The sequence below is a fragment of the Erinaceus europaeus genome, chromosome X, assembly GCF_950295315.1.
Source record: "Erinaceus europaeus chromosome X, mEriEur2.1, whole genome shotgun sequence".
NCBI lineage: Eukaryota > Metazoa > Chordata > Mammalia > Eulipotyphla > Erinaceidae > Erinaceus > Erinaceus europaeus.
The window spans coordinates 107,421,147-107,446,129 of NC_080185.1; the positions used below are offsets into that span (position 1 = coordinate 107,421,147).

A 24,983-nucleotide genomic window follows, 5' to 3' on the forward strand; every position below is an offset into this window, starting at 1 on the left:
TATATATATATAATGGGGAAAATGACCTCCAGGAGCAGTGGATTCGTAGTGCAGGCACTGAGCCCCAGCAATAACCCTGTGTCTTCTGATTTCTAATATTCGTTTAAAAACTTTTGTTTTTCAATATGTCAATTATGATTGAATAAAACATGTTGATCTTTATTCCTTATTTTAATTTATTTATAAAAAGGAAACACTGACTAAACCATAGGATAAGAGGGATACAACTTCACACAATTCCCACCACCAGAACTCTGTATCCCATCCTCTCCCCTGATAGCTTTCCTATTCTTTAACCCTCTGGAAGTATGGATCCAAATAAACCTACAAAAACAGACTCTACATAGGAGTGATAAAAAATATCATTTCTTAAAGAAAGAGGAAAAAAAGGTTATTATTCTACCTCAAGGTAATACCACAAATGCACTATTTTCATTACATCAGCAACAGAATTAAATGATTCATAGTAAAATATGATTCTGTCCAACATAAAAAATCAATCTTTCACAGTGATCATCAGAACTAATATAAAAAGTACAATGTCCGGCTACTCATTATCCAGTGGAGTAAATCATAAACTGAAGTTCAGGGAATTAAATTTTATTCCTAAATTTGTCACCATGACAGTTCACAACCTTGATAAAGCCACTTAACCTTTCTTTGCCTCAGCTTCCTCATCCATAAAAAGAGGAAGGAGGGGTTATTATTTTTCTTTTTTTTTTTCACAGCATAAATTTAGCCTGTGGTTGACTGGAAAGTAGTTCAAATATATTACTACATTAACATTGTTAAAAATGTTATACCAAGTATAAAAATTCTACTAAATCCATCATATTCTCAAAGAATCACCTCTTATTTCTTATTATTTTTTTCTCATGTTGGTTTTCCCCTTCACACTTCCTAATGTTCTTACTGATGAATCCTAAATTTCACTGATTTTTTTTCTGTTATAACATTTTCATGATCAATTTTTTTAATACTACTCATTCTAAGATTCAGCCTAGAAGGTAAATTGTTTTTCAACAGGACTGTCTCGTGTCAATTTTTAAATTAAAACTTTTATTTTTAAAATTTTATTTAAATTATTTTTATTTGCTAGGACAAAGATAAATTGAGAGGGAAGGTGGTTAGAAAGGTAGAGACAAAGAGACACCTGCAGAACTGTTTCACCACTAGTGAGGCTTCCTATTTATAGGTGAAGGCCAGGTGTTTGAACCCAGGTGTTTGTACATAGTAACATGTACATTAAACTGGTTATGCCACCACCTGGCCCCCTTATTTCAAAATTTTTATAATGGGAATATGGTTGGTGTGTTGTTTTTAGTTTTCATTTTTAGAATTAAAGTTTGACTGGAAGGAACATATGAATTAAATGGATAAAAGTGGAAATACTTTTATCAGTATTTAAAAATCTATATACATAACATGTGTTCCACTACTCTTTTTGTTTCCTCCAGGGTTATCACTGGGACTTGGTGACTGCACTACAAATCCACTGCTTCTGTGGTCATTTTTCGATTTTTTGGATAGGACAGAGTTTGAGAGGGGAGAGGAAGATAGAGAGAGGGATAGAAATATGGACACCTGAAGACCTGCTTCACCACTTGTGAAACGATCCCCCTGCAAGTGGGGATTGGGGGCTCGAACCAGAATCTTTGAGCAGGTCCCTGCCCTTCATATTATGTGCAATTAACCCAGTGTACCACCACCCAGCCCCCTATTCCATTACTCTTGATGAATGAAAAAACCATATTATAACTGATGTTTATTTTTTTCCAAAAAGCTCAAGAAGATCCCAGTGGGCATAATTTGCTTTGCAATTACTGGGTCTCTTATAAACCAACTCTAGACATGACTTTTCCTTCCACAGCCATATTCCTGAAAATAATACAACAGAAGGTTAGGTTAGGGAAAGTTACAGTCTGTGAGTCATAGAAGTATCTTAGTGATACTTGGATCCCAGTCACTTTCAAAGCCAGCAACAAGCAGCTCCTGACAGCTTTCAACCTGACGCTGTTGACTGGCTATGGAAGAAGGGCAAACGCTAGAAGAAGAAGTGATAGAGCACAGGATATGCTTGCTGAAGGCCTCAAAAGTCCCAGATTCCTATCTCTAGTACCACCATATCTGCCAGATCTGAGCAGTGTTCCAGTTATTCTTACAATTAATAAAGAAGGTAGGTAGGTATTCATGTAGTTAGGTAGGTAAGTAAGAAGTAAATGATTACTAAAGATTTACATCTGAGTGTGAGGTAAAGTTAATGTAAGGAATCCTAAGGTATGGGAAATTTATAGAAACATAAAATTTAGTACTTTCAATTTTTCATCTAGCAACATAGAAGCCCAGAAAAAAAATTCTATGTGACCCAAAAAGATTTTTAAACACACTAAGGTATATTGATAATCTTCAACAAATCATAATGTTTAGAAGTATGGTCTGAGATCTCACAAAGTAGTGTGTGTGTCTAGCAGTGCATGCTGACAATTCAAACCTTTGCATGACAGGGCATTACTATGATACCAAAGGAGTGTTCTTCTCTCTTCTCTCTCTCTCTCTCTCTCTCTCTCTCTCTCCCTCTCCCTCTCCCTCTCCCTCTCCTCTCTCCTCTCTCCTCTCTCCTCTCTCCTCTCTCCTCTCTCCTCTCTCCTCTCTCCTCTCTCCTCTCTCCTCTCTTCTCTCTCCCTCCCTCCCTCTCTCTCTCTCTCTCTCCCTCCCTCCCTCCCTCCCTCCCTCTTTCCCTCCCTCTCTCCCTCTCCCTCTCTCATCTTTCTATCTAAATAAAAAGGTGACAGAGGAGTTTTGAAGTCATGAATGTGTAAGTCTCTGGTTCTGCAACTGACAAACAAAAAGTAGTTGACAGCTGCTGTTTGTATCTCCTAGAATATTTTTTTACCTTCTATGACACCTTAAATTTCTTTTGGAGTACAATTCACCTCCTTTTACTCTGATTGCTTGGGGTAAACCTAAAACTCAAAGCAGTCTAAAAATATCTAATAATTTTGAGGGCTGGGTGGTGGTGCACCTGTTTAAGCACACATCTTACAATGTACAAGGACTCCAGTTTGAGCTCCTGGCATACGACAGCAGGGGGCAAGCTTTGTGAGTGGCAAGGCACCATTGCAGGTTTCTCTGTCTCTCTTCTGATCACCCTCTACCCTCCCGAATTCTGGCTGTCTCTATCCAATAAATAAATAAAGACAGAAACTTTAAATATGAAGAGGGAAACACAACTAGAAACCCACAAAGCTTGGAAAAATACTAACAGGTATAAACATCCCAAACAGAGCTAAATGTGATAGTCTGAATGCAGAAAACACAGACAAGTAAGAAAACTTGAAAGAACTCCACAAATAATATGTGTAACAGAGAAAACAGCAATTACAATTATTGTTAAGGAATTCTAGTTTGCATCTATGATTATTAAGATAGGAACCCTAGTTTCCATCTTTCAGTGTTATGAAAGAAACTCTAGCTTGACCTTTTCCGCATATCTGGTGCAAAAAAAAACCCACCCAGCTTTACAGTATAGACTTTTAGTATATGACTGAAAATGTGGAGTCCTTCACTGACACAGAGGAGACAGAGACTGTATAAGAGGAGAAAGATAGTAATGAGGGTGAAATGATAATAATGAAGGTTTTCACCATTGGCCAATTGTTCATTTCAATAAAGTTTAAGATCTCTGTTTCCCTTACAAATCGTATATGATATTAATTTTGGGGAGGATATACCCTTTTATGTTTTTTATCATATGCATGTATAAGGTATAGGGATAAGAATCAAAGTAAACTTTTTTTAAAAAAAATCATTTATAAAAAGGAAACACTGACAAAAACCATAGGATAAGAGGGCTACAACTCCACACAATTTCTACCACCAGAACTCTGTAACCCATCCCCTCCCCTAATAGCTTTCCAAAGCATTCATTTCTCTATACTATCTTGCAATATAAGAAATGTGACACATAGAAAATTTGAGAGTGGGGGTTTAAAAATTGTAGGAAGGGGGCAAAATAAAAAAATTAAACAGAAATTGGGTTAGGGTATGAACAGAGAAGAGGATATTCACGAAAGAAGAGATCTAAAAGGCCCACAGACATATGAACAAAAAATACTCCAATCCATAACACCCAACCAAAAAGATGTGTGTTCTCCTATGTTCATAGCAGCACAATTCATAATAGCTAAAATCTGGAAGCAACCCAGGTGCCCAACAACAGATGAGTGCCTGAGAAAGCTGTGGTACATATACACAATGGAATACTATGCAGCTACTAAGAACAATGAACTCAACCTCTCTGACCCATCTTGGTCAGAGCTAGAAGGAATTATGTTAAGCGAGCTAAGTCAGAAAGATAAAGATGAGTATGGGATGATCCCACTCATCAACAAAAGTTGAGAAAGAAGATCAGAAAGGGAAACTAAAAGCAGGATCTGACTAAATTGAAAGTAGGGCACCAAAGTAAAAACGCTGTGGTGAGGGGGAGGGTGGACATGCGGCTTCTTGAGCTGGTGGGTGGGTGGGATGGGTCACAATCTTTTGGTGGTGGGAATGGTGTTTATGTACACTCCTATTAAATTGTAGTCATATAAATCACTATTTAATTAATATAAGGGGGAAAATTGAGTGTATGTCTAACAAAGGGACTTCTCAAAGTTAACCCAATTACCAAATAATGCGATGTTAACAATAACTATCCATTTTCTTCTTGAACCCTAAGACAGCAGGAACCTCACATTTCCAATATAGAGAATAAACTTCCCCCAGTCCTGGGACCCTAGGGTAGGACCCACTTTCCCACATGCTTCTCCCAATTCTTATCAAATAATATTGCATCCGCCGATGGCAACCTAATCAACATAACGAGTGCCACCTCAATATGCTTCAGCTCAGACTGTGTCCAGAGACTTCAGGTGTGGAATGACAACCCTTCAGCTTCATTACACGGGTGAGACCTTTCCTTTCATAGTATTTTATAATTCCATCCCAGGTGGTTCACTTCCCAAAACCTAGATATACACCAGGTTCCATGAGATAGAGTATATGTTCACACGTATCCATAAACTAGGGCAAATATATACCTGAAAGCAGTAGTACACTATAGTTTGCAGTGAGTACCCCCCCAACACTTCATTTCCACTATTCCAACCTTTGGGTCCATGATTCTTCAACAATTTGTTTGGCTTTGTATGTTAACTCTCTTTTCAGCCACCAGGTTCCAGATGCCATCAGGATGCTTACCAGGCTTCCCTGGACTGAAGATCCCACCAATGTGCCCTGGAGCTCTGCTTCCCCAGAGACCCACCCTACTAGGGAAAGAGAGGGGCAGGCTGGGAGTATGGACCGACCAGTCAACGCCCATGTTCAGCAGGGAAGCAATTACAGAAGCCAGACCTTCTACCTTCTGCAACCCACAATGACCCTGGGTCCATGCTCCCAGAGGGATAGAGAATGGGAAAACTAGTGGGGAGGGGATGGGATATGGAGATTGGGTGGTGGGAACTGTGTGGAATTGTACCCCCCATCCTATGATTTTGTTAATGTCTCCTTTCTTAAATAAATAAAAACCAAAAAAAAAAACAAAATAGTAAAAAGAATTTTAAAAATGGTGTATTGCACCAAAGTAAAGACTATGGGGTGGGGGTGGGGGGGTTTCAGGTCCTGGAACATGATGGTAAAGGAGAACCTAGAGGTCTTATGTTGTTCTTGAGTTGTTAAGTGGAATGTTGAGAAATGTTACATATGTACAAACTATTATATCTTACTGTTGAGTGTAAACCATTAATCCCTAATAAAGATTTTTTAACAGAAAAAAAATACTCCAAGTCATTGACTGTCAGAGAAATGCAAATTCAGACAAAAGTGAGCAAATACTTCATTCATGTGAGAATGTCATAAATCAGAAAGTATAGTAACAACAAATGCTAGAAGGTTGCTGGGGTAAGGGAGCCCTCCTGCACTGCTGGTGGGAATGTAAATTGGTCCAACCACTGTGAAGAGCAGTCTGGAAAACTCTCACAAGGCGAGAAGTAGGCCTACCCTAAGACCCTGCAAATCCTCTTCTGGGAATATATTCTTTTTTTATTTTTTATTTAAGAAAGGATTAATTAACAAAACCATAGGGTAGGAGGGGTACAATTCCACACAATTCCCACCACCCAATCTCCATATCCCACCCCCTCCCCTGATAGCTTTCCCATTCTCTATCCCTCTGGGAACATGGACCCAGGGTCATTGTGGGTTGCAGAAGGTAGAAGGTCTGGCTTCTGTAATTGCTTCCCCGCTGAACATGGGCGTTGACTGGTCGGTCCATACTCCCAGTCTGCCTCTCTCTTTCTCTAGTAGGGTGGGTCTCTGGGGAGCTGAGCTCCAGGACACATTGGTGGGGTCTTCAGTCTAGGGAAGCCTGGCCGGCATCCTGATGACATCTGGAACCTGGTGACTGAAAAGAGAGTTAACATACGAAGCCAAACAAATTGTTGAGCAATCATGGACACAAAGCTTGGAATAGTGGAGAGGAAGTGTTAGGGGGGTACTCACTGCAAACTCTAGTGTACTTGTGCTTTCAGGTATATATTTTGCAGTAGTTTACGGACACATGTGAACATATGCTCTCTCTCACAGAAACTTATATATATCTTATATATATATATATCATATATATATATATATATATATATATATATATATATATCTTATATATATCTTGTATATATCTCGGTTTTGGGACTTTGTTAGAAAGTGAACCACCTGAGATGAAATTAGAGTATACTATGAAAGGAAAGGTCTCACCCGAGTTATGAAGTTGAAGGGTTGTCATTCCACACGTGAAGTCTCTGGACACAGTCTGAAGTGAAGCATGTTGAGGTGGCAATCGTTGTGTTGGTTAGGTTGTGATCGGCAGATGCAATATTATTTGATATGGATTGGAAGAGGCATATGGGAAAGTGGGCCCTATCCAATGGTTTCCTGGGAATATATTCTAAGGAATCAAACACACCCGTCCAGAAAGATCTGGGTATACTTGTGTTCATAGCAGCACAATTTATAATAGTCAATACCTGGAAGCCAATCTAGATGTCCAACAACAGATGAGTGGATGTAAAAGTTGTGGTTCATATACACAATGGAATACTACTCAGCTATTAAGAATGATTAATTCACCTTCTTCACCTCACCTTGCATGGAGCTTGAAGGAATCATGTTAAGTGAGATAACCTAGAAAAAGAAGGATAGATATGGGATGACCTCACTCTTGGACAGAAGTTGAGGAAGACTAACAGTAATGGGAAACAAAAAGTAGGACTTGGACTAGGTTTGGTGTATTGCATCAAAGTAAAAGAGTCTGGGATGGGGGTGGGTAGTGACTTCAAGGTCCTAGTGTATGATGGTGGCAGAAGACCAAGGCTGAGGATGAGAGTGCTTTGCAGAAAACTGAGAAATATTACACCAACAACTGTATTTATCTAAACCATTAACCTTCCCAATAAAGAATATATATATGAAAACCACTAAGGAATAGACAACTTAAAAACACTATCATTATACTTAATTTAATTAACATTTATATACTATAACATTTAATAATGGTAAAATAGGCATCCATTTCAAACACTCATGGAAAATTCACCAATAAAAGGAACATTCTGGGTCATAAAATATATCTTAAAAAACAAAATAATATAAGTAGTGAACTCAGAACCAAAAAACAATAACAGAAAAATAACTGGAAAAATTACAAGATATTAGAAAGTAACATTTCTAAATAATAAATGGGTCAAAGATCCCTCTGAAGAAAGAAAAATATTTTGACCCAAATGGAAATAAACAACTCAACATTTGTAGGATAGAATAAACTTATGGAATTAAGTCTATATATTAGAAAAGAAGCATCTGTAATATTCCAGCCTTTAGGTTCATGATTGTCAACAGTTCATACGGTTTTATATGTTAGCTCTTTTTTTAGCCACCAGGTTCCAGATGCTACCATGATGCCAACCTGACTTCCCTGGGCAGATGACCCCACCAATGTGTCCTGGAGCCCTGCTTCCCCAGAGCCCTGCCCCACTAGTTAAAGAGAGAGGTGCTGGGAGTATGAATTGACCTGTCAATGCCCATGTTCAGCATGGAAGCAATTAGAGAAGCCAGACCTTCCATGTTCTGCACCCCATAATGACCCTGGGTTCATACCCCCAGAGGGTTAAAGAATAGGGAAGCTATCAGAGGAGGGGATGGGATATGGAGCTCTGGTGGTGGGAATTGTACCCCTCTTATCCTATGGTCTTGTCAGTGTTGCCATTTTATAATAATAAAAAAAAAAAGAATGAACACTTCAAATAAAAACCTAAAACTCTGCTCTGGGAAAGTTAGAAAAATCAAAAAGCATGCTATAGATTGGGAGAAAATATTTGCAAAACACGATCCCATAAAGGATATTTATGAACATGTAAATGATTCTTAAAACTGAACAACAACAAATGGATTAATTATAAAATGGATAAATAATCTGAATAGACACTGAGGTCAAAGAAGATGTACAATTTGCAAATAAGCATATGAAAAATGTCAAACTCATTTCTCATCAGAGAATTACAAAATTAAACAACACTGAGCTAGGACTATGGAACTATTGGAATGCTAAAATTCATATTGATGGAACAGTGTAAAACAATGGAAATATCGCCCTCAATACTGATAGAAATGCAACATGGTGCATCAACTTTGGAAGATAATTTGGAAGCTACTTACAGTACTAAATATAGCATTACCATACACTATAGGAATTATATTACTGTGTATTTATTCAAGTCACTCAAAATTTTTATATCCACACTGCATGACAATGTATAGCTCTCTTTATAATCTCTTCAAATTGGAAGCACCAAGATGAATAGATGAACTATATGATATAGTCACACTGGAATATTATTTAGTTATAGGAAGAAATGAGAATAGGGTTAATTTTGGTGGTGTTTTGCTATTTAAAATAAATCATATGCAAAATTATAAATATTGTATGATTTCACATGTATGATGTACCTAAAGTGATCAAGTTTCTATATCGATATAAAATAGAATGGTGATTACTAGAGGTTGATGGGAGGCTAGAAAGCAGTGTGACTATATAATTGGTACAGTTTCAACTTCAGAAGATGAAAAGGGTCTGTAGACAGATGGTGGAACAACAACGTAATATTGGTCAATAGCACATCTTAAATGGCTAAAATTGGAATTGTTGTGAGCTTCAATTCTGAGACTGCTTACCCTTAGGACTCAAAGACTGGCTTATAGTCTGTTGTCATTATTAACCTTCATTTTCCCTGTGTTTCCATAGAAGTATCTTTTATTAGATGTTTGACAGCTCCTATTATATATGCCTAGCATTGGGAGTGTTCAGTTTCTACTTAAAGGAGATACACCTTTTTAATGAAAAATACTTAGTCTCAGTTGTTTTAAATTATATATTTTTGTAAATATTATGTCAGTATATACTGAGGGTAAATAGTGAATATTAAAAATGTCAATATTCACTGTAAATAAAACCCAAGTTTAGACAGTGATATTTCACTATGCTATTAAATAGATTAGAATTTAAATGTTAAAGTACTAATTTCAATGTTCTATACTTGAACCTATTATGCACAATAAAAATGAAAGCTAACAGTGCAGATTATACACATGCACAATAAAGATATATAACATGAGACTGAATGAGTGTTTTCTTTTATTATTTTTTATATTTTTAAATTACAGAATTACCCGTCAACAAAGGTTTGAATCCATACCATTCCCACCACCAGATTTCTGAATCTTCACTCTCCTCACTGCAATCCACCACAGTTCCCCTAAGGTTGTAGACATGGGCCGACCATCTTCTCTATAACTATCTGTCCACATTTATACAAAGTTACCACTTCTTTTCCTGATTCAATCCTCTCTTTCCCTCTAAACCAATCATGACATCAAAGCTACCTCCATATGCCCATCTCCTTTTCCTTCTCTCTCTCTGGGTGCTGATGGAGCTGGAGTGCACAGTCCCCTGATCTTCATCCTATCACTTCTCCCCCGCTGGGAGTATGGATCAAGGTTGTTTATGGGGACTAAATTAATGTTTTCTTGAAAATAGTTTCTTTTCTTTTTGTGATTGTCACATATGTTTCATAAATATGACTGCATAAAGCCATGGTGAAGAATTACTCTCATCAAAATGAAATAATGAGATAATGGTCAATAGCAAATCTTAAAATGAGACAGAGGATTTTTTTCACTATTTTTCTTTTGGAATTACTTTTATAGAAATATACTATACAGTAAAAATATAAATACATGAAAATTAATGTCAGTATATACTGAGAGCCAGAATAAAATAATAACATATCAACATTTATTGTAAAGCTAACTCAAGTATAGACAGTCATATTTTTCCACTATCTAAGAATATATATATAATACCATATTTGGATATGTTTTTATATTTTAAAGTGATTTATTACACATATCATCCTATCCCATTTGGTCTTTGCAAAATCCCTATAAGATATACATTGCACATTTTTTTTCTACTCCACTATGTACATGAAGAAACTGATATCTGGAATGTTGTGGTGACTCACACTAGATCATGTAACTTATGAGCTATAGATTCGTGATTATAGACAGTGTTCTGAATCTAATTTTATGTCATTTTACTTTACCAGACATATATGGAAGTGACCTAATATACTGTGATTTATGAAACTATTACCCATGAAATTATGCTATTTTTATGAGCATTTGTGACAAAGAAATAAATCAGTAATTTTGAAAATGTGGATTAAGACAAAAAACAGAGGTAGATTTCATAAATTCCATTCCAACACTCTAAAAATGTTTCAAAAAATAATACCCCTATAAGATATAGCATAATTTTCAGAAATTGAAAACTTATTGTTTCAAGTATGCTCAAAAACATGCTTTCTTCAATTTTTCAAAAGCATTTCACTACAAGATGGCTTAAAAGAGAGGGTTAAACTTCACCTATAGGTATCCACTTAGCATGTTGTTAAGTACCTCTTTTGTTTTATAGATACGAAACAACCAGTATGTAGCATAAACAGACATTTAAATTTAATTATATGAAAATAAGATATTGAGGACTCTCTTACCTGTAACTGTCAATTCTGTAGTTCTTCTCACAACAAAGCCTCCATATTTTAATTCACAGGTGTAATTTCCAATATCATCCTCTCTGACTTCTCTTATAAGCAGAGTATCTCTTTTGAATACAATGCTTGGCCTCCATATTTTTGTTCTACATTCCTACACGAAGAACATAAAATTTTTGTCAAACACATAGTACCTGAAAAAGCAAACAACAATATTTTAAAGAACTAAACCAAAAACTTTTTAAAAAATATTTTATTTTATTTATTTATTCCCTTTTGTTGCCCTTGTTTTATTGTTGTAGTTATCATTGTTGTTGTCGTCGTTGTTGGATAGGACAGAGAGAAATGGAGAGAGGAGGGGAAGACAGAGAGGGGGAGAGAAAGATAGACACCTGCAGACCTGCTTCACCACCTGTGAAGCGACTCCCCTGCAGGTGGGGAGCCGGGGTTCGAACCGGGATCCTTATGCCGGTCCTTGTGCTTTGCGCCACCTGCGCTTAACCCGCTGCGCTACCGCCCGACTCCCAACCAAAAACTTTTAAAGTTACATTTTAAAAGAAATAGATACTTGAATCAGTGCTAAAGGTATGCATGACTTATGCAAAAATCTGGAAAATCAGGTAGACAAACTTGGGGAAAAGTGCAATTTAGCAATAATTCCTTTATTAGCAATGATATCAGTGTCTCTAAATAATATATGTGTTGGTTTATTATGTATAAGAAAATTAACATTAAAAAATTACTCCTGACACTGTTTTGCCATGTGTGAACCCAAGTTTGATTTTAGCCTCCACAACATTGATGGAAGCTCTAGTGCTGTGGTTTCTTTCCCTTTCTCTTTCTGCCTCTCTGTCTGTATCCATTTTTTTTTTAATTTTTTAGTGCCACTGGGGTTATTGCTGGGGCTCTGTGCCTACATGATGAATCTGCCACTCCTGAGGGCTACTTACTCCTTTTCTTTCTTATTTTTAATTTGATAGAGACAAAGAGAAAATGAGAAGGAAGGGGGGATAGAGATGGAAAGACAAAAAGAGATAACTAGTACTGCACTGCTCATGAAGTTTCCTCTGCAGGTGGGGACCAGAGACTTGGACCCAGGTACCTGGTCATGTGTACTCTACTGGGTATGCCACTTTCCAGCCCCTCTGTCTCTATTTAAACTAAGTGGAAAAAAAAGAATACTTTTGGTATATTTTCAGAAGCAAATACATCTGATGACTGTCAAATTTACCACCTTGATACTGACAACATAAAATGCAAATGTTTAGTTTTAAGGAACAGAAAAATAGTTCTACAGAAAAGACTTATTCTATTTCAATATTTTAATGTTGTATTTAAAATAATTCAATCTGTTCATTACATATATTTTTATAATACATAACAGAAATGGTATTTATATGCAAGGTTTTACAGTCCTGTAAATACCTATTTTCATTGTTGATGGGTCTAGCAAATTATGGTTTCTGAATTAAGTTTTGGATTATAAGGATATTGGCACAAAACATTTCTGTTATTGCCAAAACAGAAGTCCATTTATGCTAGCCAGACTTGATATCAATGGAATGAGGATAAAATAGGTTTAAATCATTTGACACTATTTGGAGATAGTACTATTTCTAAAATATTTTACTTCCTTTTTCAACTTAATAGTTTTTAATTGATAAAACTTTTTACATAAATATCATAGAACACAAAAATAGTCAGAAAAACTATAAAAATGATGTACCAAAAAATCTCATGAATTCACATTTTACTCTGAACCCTTCAAACAGTAATTCAGTAGTTGGGGGTTGGGGTGGCTGGTGATCACTGGTGAGATCAGTAAGGTTATCAGGAACTGAACAAGGCTAAAATAAGAGAAATGACAGTAAGGAGGTGGAAGGACTTGAAAGGGTAGGGGTCCTGTCTGGAATATTAAAGAAGTATCTCATAAATGTGGCCTATTTTTCAACTTTCTTGTTTTTTTCTTCATAAATTTCACAACAGCATTATAACTTTTTATTCATTTGCTGTTACAGTTTTGTGAACTGTTCAACATTCAGGTCCATGCTCTCTAGTTCTAACTATCCAATGTTTGCAGGTTATTATTTTGATTGTGGCTCAATGTTTTGTATAATTGGAACAAAATAATAATTTTTAAAACCAAGATATACATTTTAGAGCTTCATATTAGTTGCAGAAATTTTTATAATTACAAACATTACTGTATGAAGTATATTGCCTCAATTATGATAAGGCAACTGTTACAATATCTTTTTTTTTGTAATTTTATTTATTTATCTTCCCTTTTGTTGCCCTTGTTGTCTTTTTATTGTTGTTGTAGTCGTCGTTGTTGGATAGGACAGAGAGAAATGGAGAGAGGAGGGGAAGACAGAGAGGAGGAGAGAAAGACAGATACCAGCAGATCTGCTTCACCACCTGTGAAGCGACTCCCCTGCAGGTGGGGAGCCGGGGGCTTGAACTGGGATCCTTATGCCGGTCCTTGCGCTTAGCGCCACCTGCGCTTAACCCGCTGCGCTACAGCCCGGCTCCCTGTTACAATATCTTTAAATTTCATATTTACTGCTTCTCCTCTCATCATTCCACTACTGATAATCTACACAAATAAAGGTTACAATGAGTGAGGTGTTTGTAGAAAGATGGCTGAATAAAGGACCAATGTGGGGCAGCCATTTTTAAGAGAAAGAGAAAGAGAAAGAGAAAGAGAAAGAGAAAGAGAAAGAGAAAGAGAAAGAGAAAGAGAGAGATACTGCTTGCCTGGCTTCTCTATTCACAGTAACACATATGACAGAATGGTGCTCTACATTCCTTCTCCCTCTCCCTTTCAGTTTCTCCTCTCTCATAAAATAAGTGAGTATATCTTTAAAATGTGTATGGGAAATTTACACAGTCTCTAAAGTTTAAGCAAATCTTGAGATACTGTTCCCCAAAACTGAGAAAAGCTATTTGACATCTAAGATTAATTTATCAGCAACACCAAAGGAAGCTGTATATCTAGAAGCCAAATGTACACATCTCTGTACTAGAAAGATATTTGTTCTTGGAGATTTTGTGTCAAATTCCTTTAATACGTGTTCCCTTTGAAGTTATTCTCAGAGCTGTTAAGCATGCCTCACTGGAAAACAGGCAAACCACACACAATTTGACTCACACAAATAAGAAGGAAAATAAATCTGTCTCAGAACAAAAATAAGTGGAACTAACATCTGAGAACTGTTTAATATTGTCTAGAATAGAAATACCAGGGAACAGGAGGAAAAATGATGCAAAATTCTGTGATGTTCTGAATCTTTCATTTTTCATCATAAAGAATCAAAATTAAGTCAAATTCAAAGAAAGTCATTGTTAATCTTGGCAGAAACCTTAAGATGTGTTAAAATGTGCTTCATATTTTATTTCAAACACATTTTGAAGTCACGAGGAACCACTTGTGAAAGTTTACATACTGTATACTGATATTTGTGGATTTATTCACTATTGTAAGAGGTCCAACTTCCTAAATTCCTACTCTCAACAATTTGGACAGTACAAGTTTTACAATAGAGATCACTGAACCGTAGATAAAATATCAGATCAATATTTATAGCTTCTATATTATTTTCCTATTATATTCAATGGCAAACAATCATTTTCTGGTATAAGTAAACTGAAGAGTGCATTCAAATATTGAAATTTACTAATAGTCAACATTGATATGAGGGCAGAAATTAAATCATTCTCTTTTATGTTTATTTTAATTTTTGTGGGAAAATCTAATAATATTTTAGCAAGATGTACATTTTATCAAATATTTTAAATGATTTAAATTTTAAATTAAAAGTATTAAAATATGAACAAAATATTTCCATTAAGCAGAACATTCCATTAAAATTAGTGTACCTTTTTTTTTACTATAGATGCAAATCAAATCTTCCTCTCCATACTGATGACAATTTAAATTGATAATATAAAGAGATCTGAACTGAATGTTTAATGCATTTTAGTTTCAAAAATTACCAGTACAGATTATAATACTTGATTGTTTCACTTGAAAGTGTTATCACTATAATTTAATAAAACATAAACACAACAGCTTATCATAGTAGACTTCCAACACATACAGTGATTAATATTTATCAAAGTTTTCATCATTTTTCTTGCACTGGTTATATAACTTGTAGTGATCAGCACAATTTGTTGTAGTATTTTTGGAAGGTATATCTAAACTATATAAGATATTTTAAAAAATTTAGACAATTTGCAAGAAAAAGACACATATTAATCTATTTATAAGCAATAAGATTACACATAGTTCATACCTTATACCAAAGGATTTCCGGTTCTCTGGCTGGAAGCAAAAAATCTTCTATGTCACGGCATGAGATTTCCTTGCTTTTGCTAAGTTCTGCTTTGTCAAAATACTTCATCTTGGAGTTGTAGCAGAGTCCAGTGTCGTTTTCCCCCACGGTCAGAGAGATGGACACTTTCATACAGTATGTAGAGTTTCTGTAACAAAGCAAAATAAATATAGTGGCCTGATGTGAACAAAATGTGAATAAAAACCAAGTCAGTGTGTTTTAATTCAATAAGAGAGAGACAAAGAGAGAGAGAAAGAGAGAGAGGGTACTTACTGTCGTTTATTCCACAGGATTGTCTCAGTATCCAGTTGAAAAAGATTTGATTCTATACAGGTATTTATAGTTCATAAAATTATATACAGATTTTATTTGCAAATATGTTTAATATTTTTTCTTTTGTTTACAGAAATAAAAAGACCAAAGATGTAAGTCAGAAAAAAATCAAGCCTGGGTTTATAGAAAACCTGGCAAGCTCAATAGTAAAACAGAAAAACATAAGAAGGGAGCTAAAATTGATAAATTCTTAAAGTACTAGTTGTCTTGATAAGAGGAGAGGTTGTCAGTGAGTCTGAGCAAAGACATTCTTGAATAAAAATATTGTGACAGTTTTGCAGAATTGCTTGGTTTAGGAAAAAGCCTACCCATCTGATATCAGAAGTGTTGTAAATAGAGATAGTGCTTTTCAGCCTCATATAGACTAGCGATGAAAATTTCTACAAAATTAGCATGTAGACTCATTGACCAAATATATTCTTCCTTAATTCCATGTTTTGAGGTGCTTGGGAATAAATGATGGGCCTCACAGTTGCATGCAAGCTCACAAGTGTATATTTAGAAAGACAGACAGAGACAGAGAGGCACCACAGCACCAAAGCTTGCTTCAATATGGTAGGGGTGAGGCTTGAACCTGAGTTGCACATATGGCAAATAAGTGCATTGTCAAAGTGAGCTATTCCACTGGCCCTCCAAGTTCCTTATGTAAATTCTACATTTATATAGGAAGAGACAGACAGAAAGAAAAGAGGTATAGACACCAATATTTTGCTCCACTGTCCATGGAGTTCCTTTTAGTTTAGTCCACGGCGCTGTGTGTGGTGCCTGGGATCCAAACCACAGAACCATGCACAGTAAGATGTGTGCTCTACTCACTGACCTACTCCCAACTTCAACTCTGGGTATCTTCAGCTTCTACAGTACACTAAATGATTCTACAGTACACCTAAAATACATATGTAATAGATTAGACCATTAACCATCTTACTAAGGCAATCAGGGGACCAGGCAATGGTATATCCTGTTCAGTACACACAATACTATGTGAAAGGACTTGAACTCAAGCCCCAGCTCCCATGTGGAGGGGGGTGCTTCACAGTCAGTTAAGCAGGTCTGCAGGTGTCTATCTTTCTCTCTTCCTCTCCACACTCCATCCCCTCCTGATTTTTTCTGTTTTAACAAAGAAAGTTAAAAAAAAAGGAAAATGACTTCTGTTTAGAATGATAAGATATAGTCTCTAATCTCAGTCCTTTACAGTCCAGAAAAAGTGATACATTAGAAGTGATTCTTTAGGAGCAAACACTTAAAATGTGATATAATGAGTACTGGAAAGAGCTTTAGTAAAGAGATAAAAAGATAAAAACAATTTGAACTTTGTGACACCTAGTTTTCATAAATATAAGTAAGACTTTGGCAATTGAGAGGGGGAAAATTAATTGTATATCTCAAAGTTTTTTAAAACACAGACTGAATCTTTTTAATATATAGGCTGTGTATTTGATATGCGGACTCTCTCAAAAGCCTAGACCAAGTAGATCAGAAGCAACCAATAGCACAGCTATATACAAGATACTGGGTACTGTACAGCAAACACTAACAAAAGGACTTTTCAAAGTTAACCAAATTACTAAATAATGTGATGATAACATTAACTATCCATTCTCTTTTTGAACCCTAAGACAGCAGGAACCTCACATCTCCACTATAGAGCCTCTACTTCCCCCAGTCCTGGAACCCTTGGATAGGGCCCACTTTCCCGTATGCCTCTCCCAATCCATATCAAATAATATTGCATCTGCCGATCACAACCTAATCAACACAACGATTGCCACCTCAACATGCTTCACTTCAGACTGTGTCCAGAGACTTCACGTGTGGAATGACAACCCTTCAGTTTCATTACTCGGGTGAGACCTTTCCTTTTATAGTACACTCTAATTCCATCTCAGGTGGTTCACTTTCTAACAAAGTCCCAAAACCTAGATATACACCAGTTTCTGTGAGAGAGAGCATATGTTCACACGTATTCGTAAATTACTGCAAAATATATACCTGAAAGCAGAAGTACACTAGAGTTTGCAGTGAGTATCCCCCTAACACTTCCTCTCCACTATTCCAAGCTTTGGGTCCATGATTGCTCAACAATTTGTTTGGTTTTGTATGTTAACTCTTTTCAGTCACCAGGTTCCAGATGTCATAAGGATGCCGGCCAGGCTTCCCTGGACTGAAGACCCCAGCAATGTGCCCTGGAGCTCCGCTTCCCCAGAGACCCACCCTATTAGGGAAAGAGAGAGGCAGACTGGGAGTATGGACCGACCAGTCAACGCCCATGTTCAGCGGGGAAGCAATTACAGAAGCCAGACCTTCCACCTTCTACAACCCACAATGACCCTGGGTCACTGAAATTTCTTGGCTTGTCTGAGAAGTTGCACATCATTTGGTATGACTGAATAATTAAGCAGGTATACAGGAGCTGCAGGATCTAAAACTAGGAAAAGTATACAGGAGCCAAATTGAGAATGTTATTCCCTGTAAAGAGTTTGTACTTAATGTTCAGCCTGGAATTTTCCTAGCTGTGACCACAGAATGTGCTCTTAGAACTACAGGGATGCAGAGTTTACATAGGCTCATGTGCTGACTATGGGCCCCAGACCAAATCGATGGGGTTTACAGTTAACAATATTTAGATGCTTTCCCCCTATTTGGGAGCTACTGTCTTCCCTGATGCAGCCTTCTAGTCTTTTTCCAGCTATGACACCATCTCTTCAGACAATACTTTTAGCCCACCTGTATGTTAGCTGTCAGACTCAGGGAAAAACTAGTAAAATCATGGTCCCCTTGGAATATACCTAAAATAGACCCACTAGCTTTTTCTAAAACAAAAACCCCAAATCTCAATCTGCAATATTCTTACCTTTAGGTTCATGATTATTTAACAATTTGTTCTGTTTTATATCTTAATTATTTTTCAGCCATCAGGTTCCAGATGCTACCATCATACCAACCTGACTTCTCTGGGCAAATGACCCCACCAATGTGCCCTAGAGCCCTGCTTCCCCTGAGCCCTGCCCCACTAGGGAAAGAGAGAGGCAGGTTGGGAGTTTGAATTGACCTGCCAATGCCCATGTTCTGTGGAGAAGCAATTACAGAAGTCAGACCTTCCACCTTCTGCACCCCACAATGATCCTGGGTCCATACTCCCAGAGGGATAAAGAGTAGGAAAGCTTTCAAGGGAGGGGGTGGAATACTGAGGTCTGGTGGTGGCAACTGTGTGGAATTGTACTCCTCTTATCCTATGGTCTTGTCAATATTTCATTGTATAAATAAAAAAATGTAAAAGTTTGTATTTAATGTTCAGTAAATGATGAAATTTGGTTTTGGAAAGGTTCTTTCTGATTATAGTGATTTAAAAAGGAATTATATTGGACAAAGTACTAGAAGCAGTGAGATTAATTAGAAAGCAACTCCATTCTTTCAGGAAAAAAAAATACACAACTCCATCAAAAATAGTTCTGATTGAGAGAAAAAGAAGGGATCAATTAAAATATGTCTAAAGTGTAGAACTGATAAAATAGTGAAGGGGTACAGGAAACAAAGAGGCATCCAGGATGATGAAGAATTATTTCAGATAAAAATGATGAATGGCAGAATGTGGAAATTACTGAATTAAAAAAAAACAGCACCAAGTGAAAATGAATCATGCCAAATTTTAGCTTGAGCTTAACACCTAAGTGGAAAAATCCTTTTTGGGTTTGCCAGCAATATAACTCATGCATTATTAATTAATTTTTCTCCAGAACAGACTAGAACATGCTATTCTCAGGCTCACTTTATGATTTTTTTCTCAGAAAAGAATTTACCTAAGCTGAGCTATTTATTCATGTCTTGGAATGATAGTGACTTTTATGCAGCATATCATAATTTGTCTTCATATTATTCTTTTATCACTGGTACTTCACTGCTCTGATTTTTTTTTTTGTCAGACAGTGGGTGACACAGACAAGTGACAGAGAGCATTGCACAGATGTTTAACACAATGCTAGGCTTGAACATAGATCACACACATGGCAAAGTAGCACACTATACAAGTGAGCTATTTTGCCAGTCCTAAAATTCATTAACAAAAACGTTTTTTTAAAAAAACCCCTCTTAGTGAGGGGTTAGGCAGTGGTGTACCTGGTTAAGCACACATATTACCAAGCACAATGACCTGGGTTAAACAGGAAGGGGATGGAATATGGAGTCCTGGTGGTGGGAATTGTGTGGAGTTGTACCCCTCTTATCCTATGGTTTTATCAGTGTTTCCTTTTTATAAATAAAAATTAAAGAAAAATAAACACCCTACTCCACACCTGCAGGGAAGATGCTTCACAAGCAGTGAAGCAGCGCTTCTGCGGTGTCTCTCTATTTCTCTTTCTCTCTATTCCCCTCCCCAATTTCTCTCTGTCCTGTCAAATAATATAGAAAGGAAAAAAATGAAAGAAAAAAAAATGACCAGGAGTGGTGTAGTAGTGCAGACACCAAGCCCCAACGATAACTCTGCTAGCAAAACAAAACTCAGTGAGTTCTAACTTTGAATCTTTAACACTCTTTTAAATTCATGAGTCATGTTTTATTTCTCCTCAAACCATCGATTAATTTTATTTGTTGCATTTATCACAATTCTTTGTATCAAAAATCAGCTGTTTTTATAGAATCAAAAGAAGAGCAAAATTTTACTTATTAGCTTTGAAAACTAGGGTAAGTCACTTGACTCCTGAGATGTTTATTTCCTTACTCATATAAGAAGAAAATACCAACAAAGAGGTTGTTAAGGGAGTCAGACATGTTAAAGCACATTATGAGCTAAGAAAAGGGTCATTCTATAGTGAGCACTCTATAAATGCCACATTTTATTATCACTATGTGCCCCACTTCCCTATCTCCTTTTCACTTGACTGTTTTGCATTGTAACCATAATGCTTGCTTAGAAAGTGGATTTGATGACATCATTATGATGGCATTTGGTATCTAATTAATGTGAAGCATAAGAAACTAGACAAACCCTTATATTTTTCATCTGGGATATCTAAATGGGATGGGTAAGAATGGCCAAAGCTGATGAAGAATGTGGGCTGCTCAGTCCAGTCTTACCCTCCTTCTTGTCTATAAATGCAAATGGACCTTGATTCTGAAAGTGGCTTCAACTGAGCATATTCATGCATTCTTATTTCCCTAGCTTTTATTCCCATTTCTGTGAGGTGACTTGTGATTTAGAACCATCTGGTAATGTCTGGAACCAGACTCCTCAGGATAGCACTATTTTAAAATTACTTTAGATGTATCAATACATGTTTACTGTTTCTGTTCATCAGGAGGTGTTTTAAAAAACTAAAAGTGAAATAGAATTCAATGAATTTTCTTGCCCTATTTACTGAGAAGACCTATCTGGAAGCAAGGAACATGTAACACATTAATACATATATGATCCCCTTGAGAATTACACACATTCAAAGTAATCTCCGATCATCAAATTTTAGCATCATGTAAGGTCCTATGGATTAGGGGAATAATTTAAAATGGGGTAAAGAGAATACCATATGGTTTCCAGTAAAAAAAAAACAAAACCATCAGCACATATTTACTAAGTTTCTACTGATTGTAACAGACGGACTATATAATCTATGTAAAAAGTGAAATCACAACTTTGGCTTGCAATGTTTACAGAATGACTAGAGAGTTATTCTCTGATATATCATCTCATAATATATGGGGATAAAACAGCTGTTCATAACAGACAACACTCAAATATCCTCTATACTTCATAATAATATTCATGTGAATTAAGACCAAAATTTCTTTTCACAGTACAACTACAAAGTATATACCCAGTACACACAATATTGCACAATCAGCTACCAGAGTTTTCTATAGTTCTATTTTAGAAATCCATGGCTTGTTTTGTTTATTTATTTGTTTGTTTGCTTATTGTGAGAGGAGTTCTGTCATAAAGTGGTGTCTGGGAAGGAAGCTATGGCCTCTGGGTCCTCATTCATGCATGGTGGTACTCTAACAGGCTTCTAACAGTTTCTCTCTGGCCTCCTCCAGTTATTTCTATTATACTTCTGAATTCATGACAAAGCTACCGAAGTACTAATGAAGTTAATGACTTGTAAAACTTCTATAAGTTCATTAGTGGCAGAAATGGGATTAAAACTCATTATTTCCTAACTTTGGATTTGTTGACCTTTTCTATATGCCATGGAGATAATTTGTGCTGGGTTGACACATATGAGATAGACAGACATGTATTTAACATGATTTTAAACCCCACCCTTATCACCTATCTCTTTCTATTACTTTACATTCGAAAACAAAAATCTTCTGGAGAAAGGAAGAATACAATATAAACTGAATTTCTTTGAAAATTTAGGCCCTTAAACCCTTCTGAACCTAACAAGAACTAAAAGGAAAGAACTGTGCATTAAATATAGATTTCCTAGCTCTTTCTAGTACATATGTTTTATATGTTCACACACTTGAAAATAATTGACTTTTTAAAGGAATCGCTTATTTTCTTTTTTTTTAATTATTTATTTTCCCTCTTGTTGCCCTTGTTGTTTTTTGTTCTTGTTGTAGTTATTGCGTTGTTATTAATGTTGTTGTTAGATAGGACAGAGAGAAATGGAGAGAGGAGGGGAACACAGAGAGGGGGAGAGAAAGATAGACATCTGCAGACCTGCTTCACCACCTGTGAAGTGACTCCCCTGCAGGTGGGGAGCCTGGAACTTGAACTGGGATCTGTACGCTGGTCCTTGCGCTTTGTGCCACATGCGCTATTTTCTTTTTTTTTAAGGATAAAAGTCTCAAACTTTAAACCAATTACAAATATTGGTAATTAAAATATTTAAATGTAATCAAGAATCAGACATATGGCATGAAACAAAATTAAAATAATTTCTGGAAGTATAGATTCTGAAAGTCAGTGGAATGTACTAATGATCTCCACAGGTTTCATAGCACTATGCTAATTTGTTTTATTTAATACTTATTTATTCCCTTTTGTTGCCCTTGTTTTATTGTTGTAGTTATAATTATTATTGTTATTGTGTCGGGCAGCCCCCTTGCTCTGATGTTGTGGTCTATTTACATAATCACTGTTTTACCTGAGACCCGCCCTGCCTGCAGGGTATTGGTTAATTACCCTGGTTAGAACCTTTGCAACAGTTGCTATGGAAGCTTTCTACCTTCGCACTCTTTTCTCCACCCCCTCTCCTAGCCATTTCCTTTTCCCACTTGCCATTTCTGGTTAAAGATATATATGCATTGTCTCTGATCAATAAAGGCATTGCATTGTGTTCCCACTCTGCCATGAGTTCCTGGTCTCTCTCCCGCATCGCTGAGTAAGCAGCAGCCCAGATTGGCTCCGGTCGAGTTCTCTCCAACCCAAAGAGCACGTGCCTGGGAAGAAACACCCTCACGCTAGCCTGGCACTATTGGTGTCATCACTGTTGGATAGGACAGAGAGAAATGGAAAGATGAGGGGAAGATAGAGAGGGGGAGAGAAAGATAGACACCCGAAGACCTGATTCACCACTTGTGAAGCGACCCTCCTGCAGTGGGGAACCAGAGGCTCGAACTGGGATCCTTATTTGGGTCCTTGTGCTTTGTGTCACCTGTGCTACCAACCGACTACCAGCACTATGCTAATTTGAAATAGAGAAATATTCTGAATTGGTAGGCATAGAAGCTACCAAAGTCTTTAAACTTCACATTCAAAGGATGAAAGATTACATAATTACAGATTGAAGTGTGGATATTTGGGTAGGAATGAGGTAGGAGGTAAGAGCTAAAAATGTGAGTGGGAAAGAGATGTTGCATACTGCCTTATTAGCTGAGAAAGTATGGTAAAATAATGCTATGCCATATCTAACTGTACTACAGTTTCAATTGTTCTGTAATATACTTCCTATTATGCATGATAAAACACAGTGTTCACACAATCTGTTTTACTTTCACAGAATTACTGATAATTTGTTTGTAAAGTAACCTCTAATAGCATCACTAAACATTTGACCAGGATATTATGTCAATTCTCAGCTCCCTAGAGATAACGTTAACACTTTCATATTATTTGGAAATCTTTCCCCACTCCATGAGGTGCTGAGAAAGACAGGGATCAGATCAATGTTATTGAAGGAATCTATTGCTCTCTGCTTCTGTGTTTAAATGGTCTACTTTAACATTTCACAGCATTTTGCACTTTTTATAGTAATAGCAGCACAGTGTTTTTGAAATATTAGAAACATTTGAGCACTGAAAAGTAGCACAGCAGGATGACAGATCTGAAAGCTGTACTTACTACAGGCCTAAATAAAACCAAACTTTAAGGGAAAGGTGATTTATTAACTATATATTTGCTCATAGAATCTAACACTCAGTTGTGAAAATTAAGTGTTGGGAATCAAAAATATTAGGATTATATTAAATTATGGATGGAACTTCTTATAGTCTGGTAAACTTAAGATATACTCTAATGTTTTTCTTTTATATAACCTTATAGTTTACCCAATTTGTTCACTTTTAAAATGCTCTGTCTTCATGGTAATGCCTGAGGCCATACAAGTGATCCTACTGCTATATGTTATTTTCTTAACACACATTATCTTTCTTTCTTCCCAGTGTGTGACATTTTTCTTAACTGAAATAGTGTTGCTGTTGTTGTTGTTGTTTGCTTGTTTGTTTTTGCCACAGTGTTATCTTTGGGGCTTGGTGCCTGTACAAGAACCCTACCTGCTCTCAAAGACATTTTTTGTTTTTTTCTCTGCTAGAGAGTGAAAGACAGAGAGTTACAGGGGAGAGAAAGAGAAAGAGGCAGAGAGATGGAGAGATACTTGCAACACTGCTCCACAGTTTCAGGAGTTGGGGAATTGGGGTTTGAACAAGGGTACCTGCACTTGGTAACATGTGTGTTCTATCAGGTGTACCATTGCCCAGCTCCAGTGACTGTAGCAGTTTTGCACTGAGGTAATCTCTGATTCAAATGTTCTACCTAGCATGTACCACACTCCTCCATTTTGCAATGAAAATTCTAGGAATACGTCCAACAGACTAAACCAAAAACTGGTCTTGCTATTCAAAGAACACAGGTAACGACCAAAATTTGATTAAAATTTACCCACCAACAAATTGACTTTTCAGAGGTAGATTAGTATGAAATATAAAATGCATGTCCTTTCCCTATTATATG

The 24,983-nt window shown here is 36.5% G+C and overlaps 1 protein-coding gene across 1 annotated transcript in view; it reads right to left on the reverse strand.

Moving 5' to 3' along the window:
• IL1RAPL1 (interleukin 1 receptor accessory protein like 1) overlaps positions 1–24,983 on the reverse strand; it is a 1,270,353-nt gene that overhangs the window by 512,815 nt on the left and 732,555 nt on the right. Inside the window, exons 4-5 of the mRNA XM_007518830.3 lie at positions 15,443–15,629; positions 11,145–11,298 (exon numbers count right to left, since the gene is read on the reverse strand). Of these exons, the coding sequence (XP_007518892.1) occupies positions 11,145–11,298; positions 15,443–15,629 (341 nt within the window). The remainder of the gene's footprint in view (positions 1–11,144; positions 11,299–15,442; positions 15,630–24,983) is intronic.